Genomic DNA, 22,272 nt, shown 5'->3' with positions numbered 1-22,272 from the left:
ATTTCTTACCATTTTATATAGTTTTAACATATATGGACTTTTATGGTTTTTCACTAGATCAAATTAGAATTTAACTGTTCTTCAGAGCTTTGGCTATATCTGAAATTACCTATGAGCCTGCCAGGCCTGTGCTGCCGTGATGCACCCCCACCAGGTAGCTAAGGGGAATTTAGCATGTGGAAACATGCTTTCCCTTGGGAGATGGGTGAACAGACAGTGACTGCTCTTGTCATGGAGAGAGTTTTTGATGCATTGTCTACATCCAGTTCTGCTGCTTGATGGCTTTTCTGTTTGGGGCTAATATGTACTTCATTGGCTTCCTTTTTCCACATCTATGAGTTCGCTGAATGAATGCACATGTTTGGGGGGTTCATCATTGTTTGTTGATCCTTGTTCCTATGAAAAAGGAGTCAACAAACTAGTTTTTCTGATTCAAGTGTGTCATCAACAGACAGCTGTTTAGTAGAGAAAGATCATTGAGCACTCATGGTAAGAATGTTTGTCCTTCCTCCCAAGTATGTGTAATCTCAGAGTTTAGAGACATAGTGGTATAATGGATACTGGGGTGCTTGCTCTCTTGAAAAATGAAATATTTTTATTTGATGGAGTTGTTTCTTTAAAGGTTGATTCTAAGTATAGTCATGTATCATGCATTTTGTTACTATGTGCTATCAGCCTAGGATTTGAACTTTGTTTTTTAAGCCCTGGGATTCACCAGTGGAGACGTGCATCTGTGAGTGTCATATTCTTTGTGGTTTCTCTATAAAGACTTTGAGAAGCTCATTTCTGGTGAAGTACACTGATTACACCTGTATTTGCTGTTTGTTTTGTCACTGTCAGCTTCAGCGATCCACCTCAGAGGTTTGCTGGTCCATATATGAATTGCAGCATATCTTTCATATTTGCTTGTTTTGTGGATACAGACTGGTAATTTCTTGTCATGAAGAAAGTTTTTGATGCATTGTCTTATATGTGTCAGCTACACAAGAATTTCTTTCTTCTGTAGTGGTACAATTTGCAATCTCCCCCAGAGGACCTCACTGCATCCATTCATTCTGGGGCAACTGAAGCCAGGACTTCCTGTGCTATGTTATAGCCCTACAGCCCATTTGGTTCTGCCTAGGAATCATGATCAGCCTTCCTTTCCTTGGTGAGAGTCAAGCGGTAAGGAGCAGGCCAGTTTTATGGCCCTGGGAGTGTAGTCTGCCATCTCCCCATTTGGAGCACCCCCTCAGTAGCTCCTCTGAGCTGTGCCATCTCCATCTCACAAGGGAAAGCATGTTTCCATATGCTGAATTCTCCTTAGCTACCTGCTGGGGATGCATCATGGCAGCACAGGCCGGCAGGTTTATAGGTAACACCTAGTGCTCCCAAGTATTGTAGTGAGCCAGATCTGCCTCCCTGCCACAAGGATGGGTGAACAGACAGTGACTGCTCACTCTCACCCTCCCCAGCCAGCTCCTACAGGTGTTGAGCCACTGTTCAAACTCATGTCACCTGTGTCATAGTCGGAGCTTTACCTTTGTATGCCATAGCAGAGCTCACTTAGGATGTGGAAGTTTTAGTGATTGGTTTGCATGTGACTGGTTTGCCTCTGTGTGTCTCTTGCAGATGTCACAGTTATTGGATGAAATATTGTCCACCTACTACAGAGACCGATTATGTTGAAAGTACTGTGATTGTTGATCCCCTTCACTAGAGTTTTTAGTCAGTTTGAATTGACTAATGGAACCATAGATCTGCTGATACTTTTATAAATAGAACCTTGATTGGCGTCATATTTATTTGTTGCAGAACTCATCATTAATATTATTGGCTCAGACTAGAATATTTATGAGACACTATGTCTGTTATTAAAATGGACTAAAACAACTGTTTTTGCTGTTTCTAATTTTTTTTCGTGATGGAGATGTGTCCATATATTTAAGTGACCTGGGTATAGTACTTTTAGTACTAGTAGCAGGATACATCTGGGGAACGTTATGATCTAGAATACAGCAATACCTATGAAGAGCTGTATAACTGGACTAGGAGATGCTGTAAGACCAAACTAATTGTTTGGAATAGAATGTTAGGTTTTATTCTGCTTCTTTTGATTTTCATAACATTTGTTAACATTCATGGATGATAGCCTAATGACAGCTATGGTTACCTAGCAGCACTTACTTCATAATTATGCAGACATACTTTGTAAGCTACTTCCATCTAAGGATAGCAACTGTTTGATAGCATTCATTTTATAAGTGCACCATGTGTTTTTAATTTGTTTTGGTACTGCTGTGTCCCTACTACTTTTACATTTTGATCCAGAAGCCCTCTAAAAAACTTCTGTTTATTTTAAACCAAATTGCTATTCCATATTCTAAATTGCATTCTCACCCCCCAAAACCCCCCTGCTGGCTTCTCCCCACTTGATTATTTTTCTCTTGATCTCCTGATCTCTTTCAAACATAAGACATAGTTGGTGGCATGTAATCAATTAGTGAGTATAAGAAGGAGCTATTTTTTTCATGCACTCTAAGATGGGATAACATATTGGGTAAGGATTATCAGAATTTTTAGAGAATGATCATGCACAGTGAGCTGGGATAACATATTGGGTAAGGATTATCAGCACTATTAGAGGATGATCATGCACTCTAAACTGGGATAACGTATTGGATAAGGATTATCAGCACTTTTAGAGGATGATCGTGCACAGTAAGATGGGATAATTTATTGGGTAAGGATTATCAGCACTATTAGAGGATGATCATGTACTCTAAGCTGGGATAACATATTGGATAAGGATTAGCAGCACTATTAGAGGATGATCATGCACTCTAAGCTGGGATAATGTATTGCGTAAGGATTAGCAGCACTATTAGAGGATGATCGTGCACTCTAAGCTAGGATAACATATTGGGTAAGGATTATCAGCACTTTTAGAGGATGATCATGCACAGTAAGCTGGGATAACATATTGGTTAAGGATTATCAGCACTCTTAGAGAATGATCATGCACTCTAAGATGGAATAACATATTGGGTCAGGATTATCAGCATTATTAGGGGATGATCGTGCACTCTAAGATGGGATAACATATTGTGTAAGGATTATCAGCACTGTTAGAGGATGATTATGCACTCTAAGCTGGGATAACATATTGGGTAAGGATTATCAGCACTATTAGAGGATGATTGTGCACTCTAACCTGAGATAACATATTGGGTAAGGATTCTCAATACTATTAGAGGATGATCATGCACTCCTAACTGGGATAACGTATTGGGTAAGGATTATCAGCACTTTTAGAGGATGATCATGCACAGTAAACTGGGATAATGTATTGGGTAAGGATTATCAGCACTGTTGGAAGATGATCATGTAATCTAAGCTGGGATAACATATTGGGTAAGGATTAGCAGCACTATTAGAGGATGACCATGCACTCTAAGCTGGGATAATGTATTGTGTAAGGATTATCAGCACTATTAGAGGATGATCGGGCACTCTAAACTGGGATAACCTATTGGGTAAGGATTATCAGCTCTTTTAGAGGATGACCATGTACAGTAAGATGGGATAATGTATTGGGTATGGATTATCAGCACTATTAGAGGATGATCATTTACTCTAAGCTGGGATAGCATATTGGGTAAGGATTAGCAGCATTATTAGAGGATGATCGTGCATTCATAGCTGGGCTAACATATTGGGTAAGGATTATCAACACTATTAAAGGATGATCGTGCACTCTAACCTGAGATAATGTATTGGGTAAGGATTATCAGCACTATTAGTGGATGATTGTGCACTCTAAGATGGGCTAATGTACTGGGTAAGGCTTATCGGCACTTTTAGAGGATGATCGTGCACAGTAAGCTGGGATAACATATTGGGTAAGGATTATCAGCACTATTAGAGGATGATCATTCACTCTTAGCTGGAATAACATATTGGGTAAGGATTATCAGCACTATTAGAGGATGATTGTACACTTTAAGCTGGGTTAATGAATTGGGTAAGGATTATCATCACTTTTAGAGGATGATCGTCTGCTCAAAGCTGGGATAACATATTGGGTAAGGATTATCAGTACTATTAGAGGATGATCATGCACTATAAACTGGGATAATATATTGGGTAAGAATTATCAGCACCATTAAAGGATGAAGCACTCTTAGATAAGGGTCCTCCCTGGCTATGGAGGTATCCTAGGAGTTGAATTGTGATCTTTGATGAACATGATCTCTTGGAGACTTTTCTAGAGCTGTTTGTTTCAATGTTAAGTTCATCTGGAACAAGTTAGGTATTGTATCTGACTTGCAAGGCTGGGTTATCATGCTATATATAACAAGGAACTGACTGAATAAAAAATTTAGTACCACATCTTGAATATCTATTCTTCCAGCCTTCCATGTTATTCAGAGCCTTAGGTAGAGAAATATAGGAGTGGTACATTTGCTTTTCTTCTGGCCAAGACTTGATCTGAGTTGAAGCTGAGCAGTGTATTTTCTTTCAGTCAGTTGCAGAAATATATGCCAGAATACCTTGTGGCATTTCTGCAAGGAATTTCAGGTATCCTCCCAGGACTTATTGCATGAGTCATTGGGATGGTTGACCTGGGATGACTTTAGCAACTGGATCAACCAGTGAATTCATTTTCGAACTTCTAAGCCTTTGTAAGACATTTGGCTTCACTCAGGTAGTTACCAGTGCTACACACAGACTTAGACAATCATTAGACTTAATTTTTCAATGTGATTTGGAGCGGGGACCTTTGTGTTGGAGCAGTTCTCTTGGAGACATCACTTAATAATGTATGCCAGCACTGAACTGATCCAATTCTAAGATTTATGGACTGCAGCTGCAGATTGAGTAGTTGCAACCCCCCCCCCCTCATTATTGGACCAGCTCTTTGTGGAGGGACTCATTGCACATGATCCAGATTAACTTGGCATTACTTATAATACAGCTGTGACTCTTACTCTGAACTGATTCGGCGTTGGTACTTTGCTATTCTTACCCTAATTTGGCATGACCTAGATCTATTATACAGTGTGAACTTTGTCCAGTGACAGTGCCATTACATCAGATTGTCTAGAATAACTTTTTCAAGTGGATGGCATGCTGTCACTTGTAAATCTTATTTTTTCCATTTTTTTAAGATTGTTGTGTGCTGTCACATAATTGTTTCCAAGTAGGATTGCTAAGATGAGGTTCTTCTTTCATCAAGATTCACCATTTAAGCATTACACTGGATCCTAACCAGGTTTATCTGATTTGTGTTTGCCTATGTTTGATTATGTCAACTATAATGAGGGCACGAAAGTTGTTCCATCTGTGCAGCCTATACACTGTTGCATGGAGCTTGGGTGTGTAAAGTTGTTAATTTCATGTCTCAAGTTGCTATGGGCAATTATTACCCAAACTATTTAATCATTGTTGAGGATCAGGGTGTTGCCTGAATTTCACCAATAATTTTGGATTCACGCAAAATTATTTTGTGGCAAAAATTGACCTAACGCCCTTATGATGACTTCTGCTCTAAAATAGTATCAAGCGTAGACATAATGATTCATAAATGCTTCTACCATCAATACTACTTTGTAGTACAAATTATTGTGATGAATTTCTACTAGTTTTTGCTATAAAATGAGCAAATTACAACAGCAAAAGGAAGTAGGATTGTTAAATCTTCAGACATTTTTTGTTGTGCTGGTTCACTATCCTTCCTACAATGCATCCTGATGTACATCACCATGAACAATAAGTGGCATGCAGATTGCATGTTATTGGAATTCAAATGTACCTTTTCAGGGATAGCTGTGGCATATGACATGTAAGCATGGTACACCAGATTAACTCAGTACAGTGGCTTTGGTGCTTTGCTAGCAGCTGGGAAATTCTGTGTTGAAGTCTCAAGAAGGGACTAAAATGCCCCATTGTTGAAGTAATAGTGTAAGCAATACATTTATTAACTACCACTAGTGAAGAAATGAACCATCCACTTTGCTTGCAGAGAGGTACAGAATGATCCCTTTCCTTCTGAATGCATAATTTATATAGAGTATGAAAGAAAAACAGAGAGAGAGAGAGAGAGACGGTGTTAAGGATTATACAATTTGGATGGTTATAATAAAAACAGAACACTAGACTCCTTTTTAAAAGAAAATCACCTGAATAAATATGAATGCTAGCATACAGTATGTAAGCAATATTTATATCTATGACTTCATCAAGACCATGTGAAATGCACAGACTAGCAAAACCTTGCTCAGATTTGACAAATAAACAAATAATGTAGATACTTTGATATATTACATTTAAGTGCTGCTCTTTGCACTGACTTTAAGAACTTTTCTTTTTCAGTGATTGACTTTTTTGCTGATGGTTTCATTGGTGATTTTAAAACTTTTTTAGAGTGCCGAGAAACAACCTGGCAAATTAGATTAAGGGCTGATCATGCCCCAGGTCTTAACAAAACTATAAATATTAAGTGCTTTTTACAAGCACAGAAATGATACGCCTTAACATATATGTTCTCTTTTTATATTAGTTTTTAACATGTATTTTATGTATTTTTCATAAGTACTCCATTAAATTTCTTACTTTTTAACTGAAGAGACAACTCCCACAAAGTTTCAGTCTATCATTGGTCATGATGCGTCATGTGATTTACTTGTAACTTTTAAATGTAGCATTGGACTCCTGTTGCACTATTTTCTGAAGAAGTTCTGACAGTAATTAAAGAATGAAAACACTAATTTCTCAGTGTCCGGAGCCCTGCCTTGGTTGTTTCTAGTATTCCTACAGTTTCAGTATAGCCAAACAATACACTTAAATATGCTGTATTGAAAGGGGATCGGCCATGCATTTTTCTAGCTAGAGGGGTTTGGCTTTACTAGCCTGAATTTATCCATATACACTTAAAAAGTAAAAAGTCATGGGCCTTCAGATGAGATATGGCTGAAACACTATTATGTCCTTAAGAGGCCATATGCATATTTACCTCTACTACAGATGGTTTGTGGTGTTACACAATGAAGACTCTAGCTTGGCTGGGTATTTTATGCAGTTTTTACTGAATGTTTTGTCTGTGTGACCTTTTTACCCTTTGGCTTGGATGCATAGTTCTCAACAAATCAGGGACAAATCCAGAAATAATCAGGGACAATCAGGGGCACTTTTATAATATCTGTGCTATTAACTTGAGACATTGACAGAATACGAGAATGTGAATTAATAAACATGTTCTGAAGTTATTTACATCAAGAACTCTTATTGTTATTATTATTTATCAAGTGTAATTTACCTCCTTTTCTTTGAAAGTCAGCACTTTTAGGAGGGATTAAGAGGAACAGAGCTAAAATTTATAATAATCATAATCAGGGAAATCCCTGAAAATCAGGGACAATTGAGAAGTATACTTTGAATGTTATTTGAGATAGTTTGCAAGCACCTCAACATTTATGGACACCAGGCATGATTTTAAGCTCTGTGTTTCTAAAGTATAGCCAAAAATCCACTTATACTATATTGACAAGGCCAAAAAAAAAAAAGTTGAAACATGCATAACGTCAGCCTGTGGGGTTTGGCTTTATTGGCTAAATGTACCCATAAGGACTTAAAAAGTCAAAAGTAAAAAAATACAAGGGCATTCAGAAACCATGAAGCTGAAACACTGTCAGGTACTTCAGGGGTCATGTGCATATATCCCATGAGCATCCAGGACGTTTACGGTATTACATATTGAAGACTCTAGCTTGACTAAGTATTTCTTCCAGTTTTTACCAAATGGTTTGTCTGTGTGACCTTTTGACCCTTTGGCTTGAATTTTTCTAATAATTGGTACTAAATAATCTTAGCATCTTTAAAAGTAACTTTTGGTGAATCTGTTGTAGTGAAATGAGATATGCAGCTATCCATCAAAAACAATTCAACAAGATTCTTTCTTAGCAAAAGCAAAAGACCCGCTGGCCAGCTTTTACTCTCCTTTTCTCTAGGTAAAAAATGGAACTCTCTGCCTCCTTCACTTAGGACTGTACCCAACACTGAATCCTTCAAATCTCAACGTTTAAAAATGGAACTCTCTGCCTCCTTCACTTAGGACTATACCCAACACTGAATCCTTCAAAACTCAACCTTTAAGAATGGAACTCTCTGCCTCCTTCACTTAGGACTATACCCAACACTGAATCCTTCAAAACTCAACTTTTAAAAATGTAACTCTCTGCCTCCTTCACTTAGGACTATACCCAACACTGAATCCTTCAAAACTCAACTTTTAAAAATGGAACTCTCTGCCTCCTTCACTTAGGACTATACCCAACATTGAATCCTTCAAAACTCAACTTTTTCTTCACCTATCTTCCAAATGGAAATGCTCCTGCTTTCACCCCACTTAAATTCCAGGGACTCCCCACTAAGCTCTCCTTACCCCCACTCCACTATACCCTCATACTTATTCTTATTTCTCAAAAGATCCAGAACTAGCAGACTTTAATTGACTCCAAGCATGAAAATATTGTTTCATCAAAAAAAAAAAAAAAACACTCTGAAAAGTTGTTAAACTGTCTCATAATGTATATTACACTCTGCAACTCTCGAATGTATGAACCCTACTCTTGTATTTCACTTTGTAACCTTTATTTTCTATTTTGCAACCTATACTGTATGGTATTTCACTTTGCAACCTTTATTTGCATTTTGTAACCTGTATTGTATTATACTGTTCATGGAGCTTTTCTCCCCGGGCCTCCACTGAAAATGGGCACTTCTTGGCCCAGTGGACTTCCCCGGTAATCAAACTGAAAATAAAATAAAATAAAAATAAAATAAAATAAAAAAAGCAAATATAGTGGTACTATTCATTTTTAACAGACCATGCTGTTGACAGAACCTAAAGTATACATTCTTTCTCTGTTCAGAAACAGGTAATTAAAGGAACATTATCAGGCACTGAAACAAATTACCAACTTGCAGCACAGTACATCAGTTAGCGATGTTAGGTAATAAAAGACTGCTAAATATGCAATAATATTACACATCCATATGAATTGAAAGAGGAGAGCTTAATTGTCCATCAAGTATTTGTAAAAGAAGTGTTTGTTTTAGAAATGTCCATTAAAAGTCAACAAATTAAGTGTAGGTACTGGGGGTATCATCTAGATAGTAAACTGTATTTTACAATAGAATGAAACACTTAGCTATGGAAAAGAACTGATAGAAAATGTTGAAGATAAAGTGATCATACTGTTTCCTACAGAGTACTAGCTTGTTGTCATAAGATTATGCTGAAAGAACAGGGAATCATATTGTTTTCTGTGCAGGACTGGCTTGTTGTAGTGACTGTACTAAAAGGACATGGGGTGATATAATTCCCGAACAAAAGACTGGCTTGTATTAAGATTGCACTGATAGGACAGGAGTTCATATTTTTTTTCCTGCAGAGGACTAGCTAGTTGTCATAAGACTGTACTGAAAGCATATGAGATCATACTGTTCCCTATAGATGACTGGCTTGTTCTAATAAGTCTGTGCTTAAGATGGTGGTCTAAAATCAGGGGATCATACTGTTTCCTATAAAGGACTGTCTCATTGTACTAAGACTCTACTGAAGACATATGAGATAACAGTGCCCCTATAAAAGACTGGCTTATTGTACTAAAACTATACTGAGCAGACAGGAGATCATCTTGTTCCCTGTGGAAGACTGGCTTGTTGCAGTGAAGGTTGCTGGAGAAGAGTGTTCCCTTGGTGACTTCATGCAACCATTTGGTGGGCTCCTGTAATTAGGAAAGGTGGTATCAGAGGCCTGTATAAGTGACCAAGAGCAAGAGAGAAACCAGAGATAAACAGTTTATATGTTGCTACTTGGAGTCATGAAAAGTCTTTTTAGGATACTTTGTGTAATGCAAACATGTTGAAATAGAAGACTCTACAGGGTAGGAGGTGTTAATTACAACAACCTTGATTAGGAGAAAAAGAAACTTTAATATGTTACCATGCAAAGCATATGAGTCTAGATAATGTGACTAATTGGAATTGTGATATGCGATATCCACAGGAAGAAAATTCCAGAAATAAGAATAATCCTAAAGGATGAATCTGGTTAGTTGAAAATTATTGAAAAATGGATAGAAAATATTAAAGCTATTAAGTATGTGTTTAGTGGCTTCTACATGACACTTCAGCATATGGATAGTTCATAAGCTCCTGTGAAGTGAAGATTCTTGTTTATTATACTGACAGATCAGGTTCAATAGTGCTTCTGTGCAAATTTTTCATAAATCAAGTGACTTTTACCACAGTCCTTTTGGAACTGATAGCCTTACATGATTTGAGTTTGCAGTGATGAGGCTTCATGTATGAGATCATTTACATTCCACATTTTAACAAGGTTTTTTAAACCCAGCACAAAGAGGAATACCAATTGGTTTTAGTAATTTATTTTTATCTTATACACAGTAATTATTTCATAAACTTCCTGGTCAAGGTGATATTTATTATTCTTTGCTTTATTCACTCCCTAGGAAGCATGTTATTACTTTAAATTAATAAATATATAAAATGCATATGATTCTTTAACTTTGATCTAATGCCGGCCAAACACAGATATTCTGGACCTTTACTGCATTCCTCTCCATGATGAGGAGTCATATGCCACCCTCTTACAAAAACCTAGTATAATGCAACTTGACAATCTGACACATTGTAGTAGCCAGGTGGTTGTCATCATTGCATTACTTAGTTTGACATGTTTTAGTAAAATTTTTAGACAACAAATCTAGATATTCATGCATAAATTATACATAGTTTTTACTTTAAGTGTAAAGGTAATGGAACAGATGTATCATGAATTTTGGTGCCAGTTTATAATTCATAGTATATGATGGAAAAGATCACTTTTATGGAATTGATACTGGTTTTAGTACTGGTGTTATTTACAGTGCAGTGTACTTATTGTTTTGTATAATTGTCCCTAAAGGAAAAGAAGATGTTTACCTTCTTCTTCTTTTGGCTTTTCCCAGTTAGGGGTCACCACACGGATCACCTGTCCGCTCATGATTGGCAGTAATGTTTTACAGTGTCGAGTTGCCAGCCCAGTGCCCAACCTTCCAAAGAAGGCACACCCATGCACACACTCACACCTAGGGCCAATTTAGAGTGTCCAATCCACCTACAGCATGTCTTTGGGATGTGGGAGGAAACCGGAGCACCCTGAAGAAATCCACGTGACCACAAGGAGGACATGCAGACTCCGCACAGAAGGCACCCCAGCCGAGAATTGAACCAGAGAACCTCTTGCTGTGAGGTGGCAATGCTAACCGCTGCACCACAGTGGCCGCCCAAGATGTTTACCTTATAGACACAAAGCAAACATTTTGATTCTCACCTTTGGGAGACATGGCTAGGCTTAAAAAAGAGCCCTGGAACATTAACCTAATAACCCTTTATAGAGGCTGGGAGTAGGCATAATGGTTAAGATGTTTATCTCACAGACAAGCGGTACAGAGTTTGATTCACACAAAAGGGCAATTGGTTAGGCTTGTCAATGAACCTATGAACCTATAATAAAACCTACTGTTGTTGGTGAAAATCACATCAAAAAGGTCTAAACGTATGAAGTAAAATATCTATAAAATGTTTATCACAACATATCATAGCTGCTTGATGTTCGCGTTAATATAACTGCAAGGAAAAATGTCTTGTTTCCAAGGAGGTCTAAAACTGTACAACACACACAGCTGCCCCACTCACTACACTGAACAAGGAGAAGATAATGATTAGTGGCATATCTGGTGTCAGGATCCAACAAGTTACACACACTCAAGTCACTACACCACAGGTACCAGCATGAGTCTGTCTTAGTCCATGTGGGCATTAATGCTCTGAGATATACTTACCTGAACTATATGAAGAGATACATTGTTGATCTCTCTGAATGTGTCTCAGGCAGGTATGTGCCTTGCATTGAACAGCTTTCTATCTTCTGTAAGCATGATGTCATAGTATGAGCTACAGATGATTGACTTCAATAATTGACTTAGTTTCTGGTGTCTTGCCAGGGCATTCAATATTTGTCAGCATGGTTGGACATGGTTAACAAACAATGTTGCTTTGGAAAGATGGCCTGCACCTGTCTACACTAGGCTTCTGAGTATTGACTAAAACTTTATACATCCCCTTACAGCCTTTTTTTAGGCAATATTATATTGACAAACCTACCAGAATGGCAAATAAAACAAAAAGAAACTTAAAGGTGTTACTGCTCAATACCAGGAACCTAAACAAGAAGTTTCATACCCTACAAGCTTTCCTCACTCTGCAGAATATAGACATCTGTGTTGTTACTGAGACATGGTTTAAATCCACAGCAGGTATTCCAGCAGTGCAAGGCTTCAGTGCCTTCCACACATTTAGACCATCAACTGCACAGACAGGGACAAAAGGAGGAGTCTAAATCTACATTAGCAATAAGCATAATTCTACCTTGGTTAAACAGGAAGATGCCCTGAATCTATCCATGTGCAAATCACCACAAAGCCCCATGCCATATCATAGCAAGCTATAGGTCATCTTCTATATCCCTAGAATCCAGTAGCTCATACCTAAAATTATTGGAGGCACTCACCATCAAACCAAATATCCTAGTCATGGGAGACTTAAACTATCCCTGTATAAATTGGGAAACATACACTGCCTCATACTCACAGGCAGAACAGTTCTTGGACTTAATTAACATAAATACCCTTGACCAGATTGTGGGCACACCCACCAGAGGTTCAAGCATACTGGGCCTAGTACTTATCAATATGGGAGAGTGCTTCACCCCCACACCAGTATCACATCCTCACTGGTGAGGTGTCAGATCACAAAGCTTTCTCCTTTGAAATAAAAATCAGCTCAGTAACTCCAGGAAACCCTGAAACAACTATTCCAAGGAAAAAGACCTCCTATTAAGTGATAGTTTGTCAAAGTGCAATGCCCCTTCCAGCCCTGAGTTCACATAAACCATGCATAATTCTTCACAGTGACACTGTAAAACCATGTAAGTGGCTATATATAGGCTGATGTAAACTCAAAATAAACTCTAAAAAATTAAACACACTGATGAAATTCTAACCTTAATAGCGTATGTAACAAAAGGAAAAAAAGTCATGGCTAAAATAAGAAAGAGCAACTCCCATAATGATATGAGCTTTGCAATTAAACTAAACAGGACACTAACCATACTAATTAAGTCCAACAAGGCCAATTATGAGGGCAAGATAGCCTCACAGGCTAAAGACAACCACAAGGCCTTCTACAGCTATGTCCAAAACCTCAAAGGTAACAAACATTAATGTGCTGAACTGGTGGTTAATGGTGCCACCTTAATTGAACAGGGAATTTGCTAGATGACAAACTTAGCTCAAATTTAACCCCCTTCCCCCCACTCTCCCATCATGAAATACCTACTAGTATAACTCCCCCAACTATTAACAGGGATCAGGTTCTGTTGGTGCTTGCTGAGGCCAAAATCATAGTCTCAGTGGTCCCCAATAATATCCCGGAATGTCTCCTAAATAGTTTGAAATATGACCTGTCAAGACCACTTGAGTCCCTTTTCAACTATAGCCTCAAAACTGACTTTGTACCACAAGAATGGAGGGATGCGGTGGTCATCCCACTTCACAAGGGTGGACCATCAACTAGCCCCAGAAACTACAGACCTATTAGTCTGACTACTCTAATATTGCAAAGCCATGGAACAGGTTACCATGGAAATGATCAGCAAAGACATAAGCAACCTTCAGACTCTGCACCCAACCCACTTTGGCTTTGTCATGAGAAGGTCATGCCTACTAAACTTGGTGAGCTTCTTTGAGAAGGTTATCAAGGTAATGGATAAGGGGAAAATGGTGCATACCACCTACCTGGACCTGGTTAGGGCATTCAGTACAAATCCCACTCGGGTATAGTTGACAAACTCACCAAACTGGGTATACACCCATACATAGCCATAGTCATAGAAAGGACCCAGGAAGTCAGAATTGATGATACTACCTCCACTAAGAGACCAGTCACAAGTGTAGCACCTCAGGACTCCATGGGTGGATACTGTTCCTGTTTAGAACCTACTTCTTGGAGGTAAAGGCTAATGTCAATGACCTTTAGCTGACCAAGTTGCAGGTGATTGGAAATTGTAAGCTATCATAGATTTCCCCTGTGACACAATCTTGTTATAAGAGGGTCTAACACAGACAAATGACTTTTGCCAAAGTCACAAATTAAAACCCAGTGCCAAGAAATGCATTATAGTGCCTTTCTGAGAAACTGCCACCCAGGCTAATTACTCCATCGATAAGACAACCCTAAGAGTTGACCTGCTAGTCAGGAATCTGAGAACATATGTAGACAGTAATCTGGCCTTTGAACAACATGTGGCCGAGGTAGTAAGAAAATTATTCTGTGTCATCCAACTTATAGGTAAGAACATGGCATCCAGGTTCAAGGAAGTCATAGTGCCATGTTATTCAACCCTTTTTGAGTATGGTGTCTCTTTCCATATGTACCTAACCAGATATATGCAACAGTTAGAATGCCCACAAAAATTTCTTATCAGGACAATCCATGGTATAAGCACATATATGGATCCTCTTAAAGCCATATCTCTACACTCTGTCTCCTACAGATTACTGAGAGGCAATCTATGCCTGGTATACAAGGCATCCTCAGATCCAGCTCTTATGGACCTTTTGCACATCTGCAAAATGAACAGCATCAAAACCACTTCCTTGAATAATTTTGCTTGTGACAGATATAGGACATGTTGGCAAGACAGATATGTGTTTCAGAGGATCCCTATGTCTGGAATAGGATCCACATCCATGTGAAACACAGCCCATCTCTAACTCTATTTAACAGTAAAATGCAAAGCCGGCAGCAGCTGGAGAAAGACACCAACAATAGCGTAACACGATTTTATTTTCCGCTTTCGTCCGTAGACTTCATCAGAATGAAGACAAACATACAAAATGAAGCCTTAAATACACCACCTCTAATTAACAATCAATGCTGATTAATCAATTAAACAATTAATGACTAATACATTCAAAAATATGTGTGAAAAGTTATTTAAAAATTGTTTTATAAAAAGTATATATGTAAAAAACACTTTTCAATATTATTTCATGTAATATGTAAACAAATAAAATCATTACTTTTGTCCACTTTCAACTTTTGATGTTTCAAAAAACATTTTACATTAATGGACTCATTAAGTCCGGGAGGGTGATCTGATTTTAATTTAATTTGCCACTGGGTTTCCCTCTGCAACAAAAAGTTTTTAAAGTCCCCCTCCCTCATATCCTTATGACACACTTCTAAAATAGAAAATAAAAATTTATTAAAATTCTTACACGTTATACTGTGTTTAAAAAGAGCATTTTTATCATCTTTCATTTTAATACAGTACAAATGCTCCCTAATACGAGTTCTAAGCTCCCTTGTCGACATTCCTACATAAAATGCAGTGCAGTATAACATGTAAGAATTTTAATAAATTTTTATTTTCTATTTTAGAAGTGTGTCATAAGGATATGAGGGAGGGGGACTTTAAAAACTTTTTGTTGCAGAGGGAAACCCAGTGGCAAATTAAATTAAAATCAGATCACCCTCCCGGACTTAATGAGTCCATTAATGTAAAATGTTTTTTGAAACATCAAAAGTTGAAAGTGGACAAAAGTAATGATTTTATTTGTTTACATATTACATGAAATAATATTGAAAAGTGTTTTTTACATATATACTTTTTATAAAACAATTTTTAAATAACTTTTCACACATATTTTTGAATGTATTAGTCATTAATTGTTTAATTGATTAATCAGCATTGATTGTTAATTAGAGGTGGTGTATTTAAGGCTTCATTTTGTATGTTTGTCTTCATTCTGATGAAGTCTACGGACGAAAGCGGAAAATAAAATCGTGTTACGCTATTGTTGGTGTCTTTCTCCAGCTGCTGCCGGCTTTGCATTTTCCTGGTTCGTTTTGGTTGGTGTTTTTCTATTTAACAGTAACCTTGACCAATGGATGAGAAATTGGAAACTCACCCTGGGTCTGTCTCCCATGTCTCTGACAGACAGAGGCGGACATTAATGACCAAACTAGCATTCTCCCATAATATCTAGAAACTTCCCAAATAACATAGCCCCTCCTAATAAACACCCATGAAACATAGGGATAAAATTGGTTTGGCTTGCTGGCTAGACATATAAAGGCCCTGCTGTTCATCAGCCTAGTATATACCTACGAATGTATGCATTCTGATGTATAATTGAATGAAATAGGTCAGTAGGTTTAGTTTTATTCTTATGTTTTCATACTTGGTACACAAACATCTGTTTATACTATTACTGCCATAATAAACATACAGAAACCATCGAGAAAGTCTCAGGATATTGGATTACAGAATGACACAGATTGTGTGCATTATGATGGCATGTGATATTAGAAACGGCTTAACATATCTAGTGAAATAAGGCATTCTTGTCATAAATACATCCAGATAAGCTACCTGCTGCACTGGTTTACACTTTTGTGTTTATTGCTTATAGTGAGCATTTTAAATTATGTAACAAAACAATATTTGTTTGTTTTTGCTATAGATTATAAAGCATTTGAAGAGGCAGCAGAGCATTTCCAGCCATACATCAAATTCTTTGCTACATTTCACAAAGGGGTAAGTGATTTGATAACGTAGCAGTGTACTAATTGCACAAATAAAAAGTGACACTGTTCTCAAAGCACATATCACATCTGCTGTCATGTTTAGCTATGTAAATGCTGCATTTAACAAAGGAGTAAGTGATATGATAACATGTAGCAGTGTACTTGATTTATAAATAGCATGCATCAGTGTACTAATTGCACAAATAAAAAGTGACACTGTTCTAAATGCACAAATCACTTCAGTTGTCATGTTTAGCTATGTATAATGTTGCATTTAACAAAGGGGTAAGTGATCAGATAACATGTAGCAATGTACTTGATTTATAGATAGCATACATCAGTGTACTAAATGCACAAATAGCATCCACCACTGTTGAAATCACATGAGTGTCATACTCATCTGTTTATAATCCTGCATTTTCCAATTGCCCATGAAGCAGTAGGGGGATATTTTTGCTTGATTTTTCCATGAGTTACTCATTCTGTTTGGCCATAAGTGAAAGTTGCAGATGGCTGTTTATCATAATTTGGCAGGAAACAGGCTGTAGGACCAGCTAACACAGATTAAAAACCATGAATGAACAAAAGACTAATGGTCATTTCACATTATCAGTGCCTGTGTTATGTTAAATTCCCTTTGCACCCATTTTAGTTATCATCATGTTTATTATGGACGAGATGGTGATAAGCAGAATACTGACAAGATGTTAGCAAAAGTCACAGATGGCAAACAGTAGTGGAATGTATTACAGGCAATTCTGCCATTATCTATAGCAAACAAGACTTCAGAGACTGAGGTTTTTAGAAAGTATAAGGTGAAGTGGAACAGATGTGTCACTGCTCTGCCAGCACGTTCAGGATGTTCAGTATGACAGATGCCTTCTAATGGGGGGATGGCAGATGAAGTTTATTTTAAGAATGATTTTGATATACTAAAGCAGACTGGTCATTACAGCTGTCTGTAGCATAGTAAACTGAATACCATTCACAACTGAAAATAATTTGATATCTATAAGACTTGAATTAAAGTTATTCATTTTAGAGATTAAGTGAATATTAAAATCATCTTTACATTTTTATACCTGAAAAGATAAATTGTACGTTTATCTAAATTGTTAACAAATAAAAGTTTTATTTTTTGGCAGCTTGTATTTATAACATAAGTTAATCAGAGAGTTTATACAAATTTATAATAACATTCTTCACAACGATACATGTCCAAGTCATTGATATTGTATTTCTCAATTTTATATGAGTCTTTTATTGAAATAGGCAGATGGTTTATTTCTTTTTTTCTGGACCAGAAGGACAATAATAACATATCTCAAGTTTTCAAATTAAATAAACCTTTACACTGTTCAGAATGTTACTGCTCACACCATTACACATGGCTATTATACAAACACACACACATACACACATACACAAACACACACACACACACACACACACACACACACACACACACACACACACACACACACACACACACACACACACACACACACACACACACACACAAAAAATAGGATTCCTGGTCTACATTAGAAAAGGCATAATAACCGTATCATTATTACACACATTATTACATATTATTACTCCCCAGCTGCTGCACATGCTTTGCGAGGTACATGCCGAAGTAGGCATTGTACTAAATAATTGGCCTTATAAGGGAAGAATACAGGGATGTTATGGCCTCCTTGTCCCTGTTTGAGATACCCTTACTTATGAAGTGGGCCATGTAGAAATCCTTCCATACAATGGAAGCAACGTGGTGGTCAAAAGTCACATTGCTATCAATGACTGATTGTTATTAATGTGATAATATGTGGGGGTGTCACTCTCCCCAAAGGGGATGATGATGATGCATTTTTTGGCATTCAGCTTGAGGCCATGTTTCTGGCACCATTTGTTTGGGTGAGACCCTCTTGTAGGACGTCCACATCACTTGGGGAATTGATGATTGCACCCAACTTGCAGTCATCTTCAAACTTGGTCAGCCATAGCCCACTGGTTTTGGCCTGAACCTCAGAGAAGTATATCCCGAATAACAGAGGCCCCCAAGACTGATCCCTGGGGTATGCTACTCATTACAGATCTATTGCTTGAGGTGGCTTCCCCTATTTTGATTAGGTGAGTTCTATCAGTGAGCCAGTTTGCTACACATCTGATAACATATGGATTAATGGTTAGTTGAGAGAGTTTATCTATTATGCCAGAGTGGGGAATAGTGTCAAAAGCTTTGGCCAGGTCAAGATAAGTGGTGTGCACTGTCTTCCCCTCATCCATGGCTTTGGTAACTATCTCAAAGAAGTCAACCAGATGTAACAGACATGACCTCACCTTGACAAAGCCAAACTGTGTGAGGTTGAGTGTTTGGAGGTTGCCAATGTCCCTGTTAATGAGGTCCATGATAATCCATTCCATGGCCTTGCAGATCAGGCTAGTGAGGCTGATGATTCTATGATTTCCCTGTTCAGTGGATGCTCTACCTTTGTGTAAAGGGATGACAGTGGCTGTCCTCCACTCAACTGGGACAAAGCCAGTAGTCAGACTTTGGTTGAATAGGGTGCCTAATGGTGCTGCAAGTTCATGCCTGAGATCATGTAGGATGCAACCTGGGATGTTATCAGGTCCCATGCAGGCTATATTTTTTGCCTTTCAGAGGGCAGTGATGACCAGTTCCCTAGAGATAAGGGTAGGGGGGCAGGTATTGGGGATGTCCTGATTTACTGATGGGGGGACAGAGGGGTGAAGTTTTCGCTGAATCTGTCAGCCAGTAGGTTGGCTAAATCTACAGCATTTGTGTGTGTGGTGTTCTTGACCACCAGTTTTGAACATATCTGGGTGCTTCCTTTGAGACTGTGGACATATGTGAAGAAGGCCTTATGATTGTCTCTAATAGATGTGGCCAAGTTGGCTTTAGAGAATTTTACTAGTGCTCTTTTTTGCTTATTCGGGCTAAGGGGAGATTGCTTCCAATTGGACACCTGCTCCGTCTTGGTCCTGGGCAGCAATTTTTTCCTTTGGTTATATAGTTTATTTATTGCAGATCTCCACCAGACATGTTTACTCTTCCTTACGGAGGATGATTTTGTCCTGTCAGGTATTCCTAATTCCATGCCTCTATATAAGTGCTTGTATACTACTTTGGTGTAGATTTGGACATTGATGCCAGTTCCAGCAGAGGGGGCTGTGAAGCTGTTTATACCATCCCTCAAGAGGTTGTAATCAGCTTTGGAGAAGTTTTTTTGTTTGACCCTAGCTAGAGTGGAGTCAGGGGAGATGCTGACTTTGAAAGTGACCGCTTTATGGTCGGATCTTACCAGGAAGGATAATAATGTAGGGGTGCTGGAGTGGTTACTCATGTTGGTTAATACCAAGTCCAAGATATTGTCACCTCTTGTGGGGGTATTGACTAGCTGTTCCAAGGCATTTGCATTGATAAAGTCGAGGAATCTCAGGGCATTTGCATTCTGGCATGAGTAGTTTTTCCAGTCTATGGTTAGGTAGTTAAAGTCACCTAGGATCAGGGTAAAGGGTTGAATCGTGATAGATTTAAAGATGTCCAGAAAGGTGGAGTGGGCATCTTGAGTTAAATTTGGGGGCCTGTAACTAGTTATGATTTGAACATGGGTCTTGTTAATGGTTAACTGCACCTGGAGTATCCCCTGTACGTCATCCTGTTTGACCAGCCTGGAGGTGTTTGTGTGTCTTTAATATAGATATATATATATATATATATATATATATATATATATATATATATATATATATATATTGAAACTCCACCTCCTTTGGCTTTGCTGCCTACAATTTGGGGTCTGAATGTATAATAGGATGAGTAAGCAGGTAAGGCTGGGGTGCTTGCCGCAGCTTTGAACCAGGTTTCTGTGACTGCACAAATGTCAGCATCTACCAGCATTAAGAATGCTTGCAATGAGTGCAGTTTCATGTTGAGACTCTTGCGTTTAGCAACATGACCTTTAATTTGCGTTTTGTTGAAATTTTTATGTTGGTTTTATTGACCTCAGGACTTTTCCTAAAAAAGGCACTATGGGGGAGGCAAGGGCCTTTGCCAGAAGCCTGAAGCCCAAGTGAGACAGATGTAGGCCATCTCTAGCAAAGCATCATTGTCTGTCAATCATATCTTCCCAGGCTGTCAGGTACTGGATCCCCCTGGAATGACACCAGAAACTAAGCCAATTGTTAAACTTCATTTTCTGTTTGTATTGAGGCATCATTCTGGCTGACGGTAAAATGCTGCTTAAGGCTAGGGACATACCTGCCTGGGACACATATTCAGCAAGTTCAATCATGTTTTTCTTTATATAGTCCCCGGAGGTACATCTCACGTCATTCACCCCAACGTGGACTATGACAGAGTTGTAACAGTACCATTATTTTTGTTTTTCTCCCTGATTCATGAGATAAGAGGTTGAGACGTGTGTGGTGGTTGCACACTGTATTCTGACAATGAGTTGACAAGATAAATTCTTATGGATCTAAAAGGAGCAGCTGGACATAACTTTTTTCACATCTGATACCAGTCAAACATCAACATTGTACTCCATAAGTGGTTATTTGTGATGGCCTGGGCAGGGGATGTATGATATTAGCACATCACAGTGTTGTACTGTGTAGTGTTACTCTCTAACATCACTTGGTCCTTTGGTGGAGTTTTTAGCTGTGATTTCTTCTTTGCAGAGTCTGCATGTATTCCCTGCCTCTGTGTGATTTTAATCCATACACATTGCTTTCTTTTCCTAGACCCTCATCTGCATAACATAAGCCTACAGCCATATGTACTTTTACTTTTTGTCCCAGCCTAATGCAAGAGCTTTACACAGAAGGTAACTCTGTCTCCCTCTCTCTCTCTCTTTGAGGGCCAAGAAGGCAAGCATTGTACCCAGAAATGATTTGTATATCTTTACATTTGTCCTCTAAGTTTTGAGAGAACTACTGTTTTATTAGCATTGACTATTAAGCTTTAGACACAACTTACTTTCCTTGAAAGAAAGACAATTGAATTTCTTTCCTTACACGTGATTTTTGTTCAGGCCATCATTAAATAAAAAAATAAAAAAAAAAAACATTGAATGCTAAGCTAAACACACAACCTATTTTTCCTTGAAAGAGAAATACAATGAATTTCTTTCCTTACTCAAGATGTTCTGGTCAGGCCATCATTAAACCAAAAGTTGAGGGAAAAAAGTTGTGAAATACACCTCTAAGCATTTAGAATCTTATGACTTCTGGGACCCCTGACTTAACTTGTTCAAGCCTAAAATGCCTTTTTGTATATTTCCAGTTCACACCCATACCTCCTTATAGGGTCTGGTTTCTTTAACTAAGCAAATTACCAGCTAATAATAGGCAGTAAAAGAATAGAAAGTGCAAAGAGTTATTAACAAAATGGCACTAAGATTGTTGATCTAGGATCTGCTGCAGTAGATAAATTCATCATTTGTCATTTATTATTCATATTTTCATATTTGTGTTCATATTTTCATAATTGAGAGTCCTACATTTTAATGAGGAGTTTGGTGTGATATGTGATGATGGGAGACA

The 22,272-nt window shown here is 38.0% G+C and overlaps 1 protein-coding gene across 1 annotated transcript in view; it reads left to right on the top strand.

The window, feature by feature from the left end:
• LOC122803361 (calsequestrin-2-like) overlaps positions 1-22,272 on the top strand; it is a 362,905-nt gene that overhangs the window by 191,194 nt on the left and 149,439 nt on the right. The window contains exon 5 of the mRNA XM_044072939.1: positions 16,638-16,711. Within this exon, the coding sequence (XP_043928874.1) occupies positions 16,638-16,711 (74 nt within the window). The remainder of the gene's footprint in view (positions 1-16,637; positions 16,712-22,272) is intronic.

This window comes from Protopterus annectens, chromosome 5.part1 (genome assembly GCF_019279795.1).
Source record: "Protopterus annectens isolate FY-2018-M chromosome 5.part1, PAN1.0, whole genome shotgun sequence".
Taxonomy (NCBI): domain Eukaryota; kingdom Metazoa; phylum Chordata; order Ceratodontiformes; family Protopteridae; genus Protopterus; species Protopterus annectens.
Note: the sequence above shows the minus strand (reverse complement) of the source record. Positions and strands in the feature narration are given on the sequence as shown.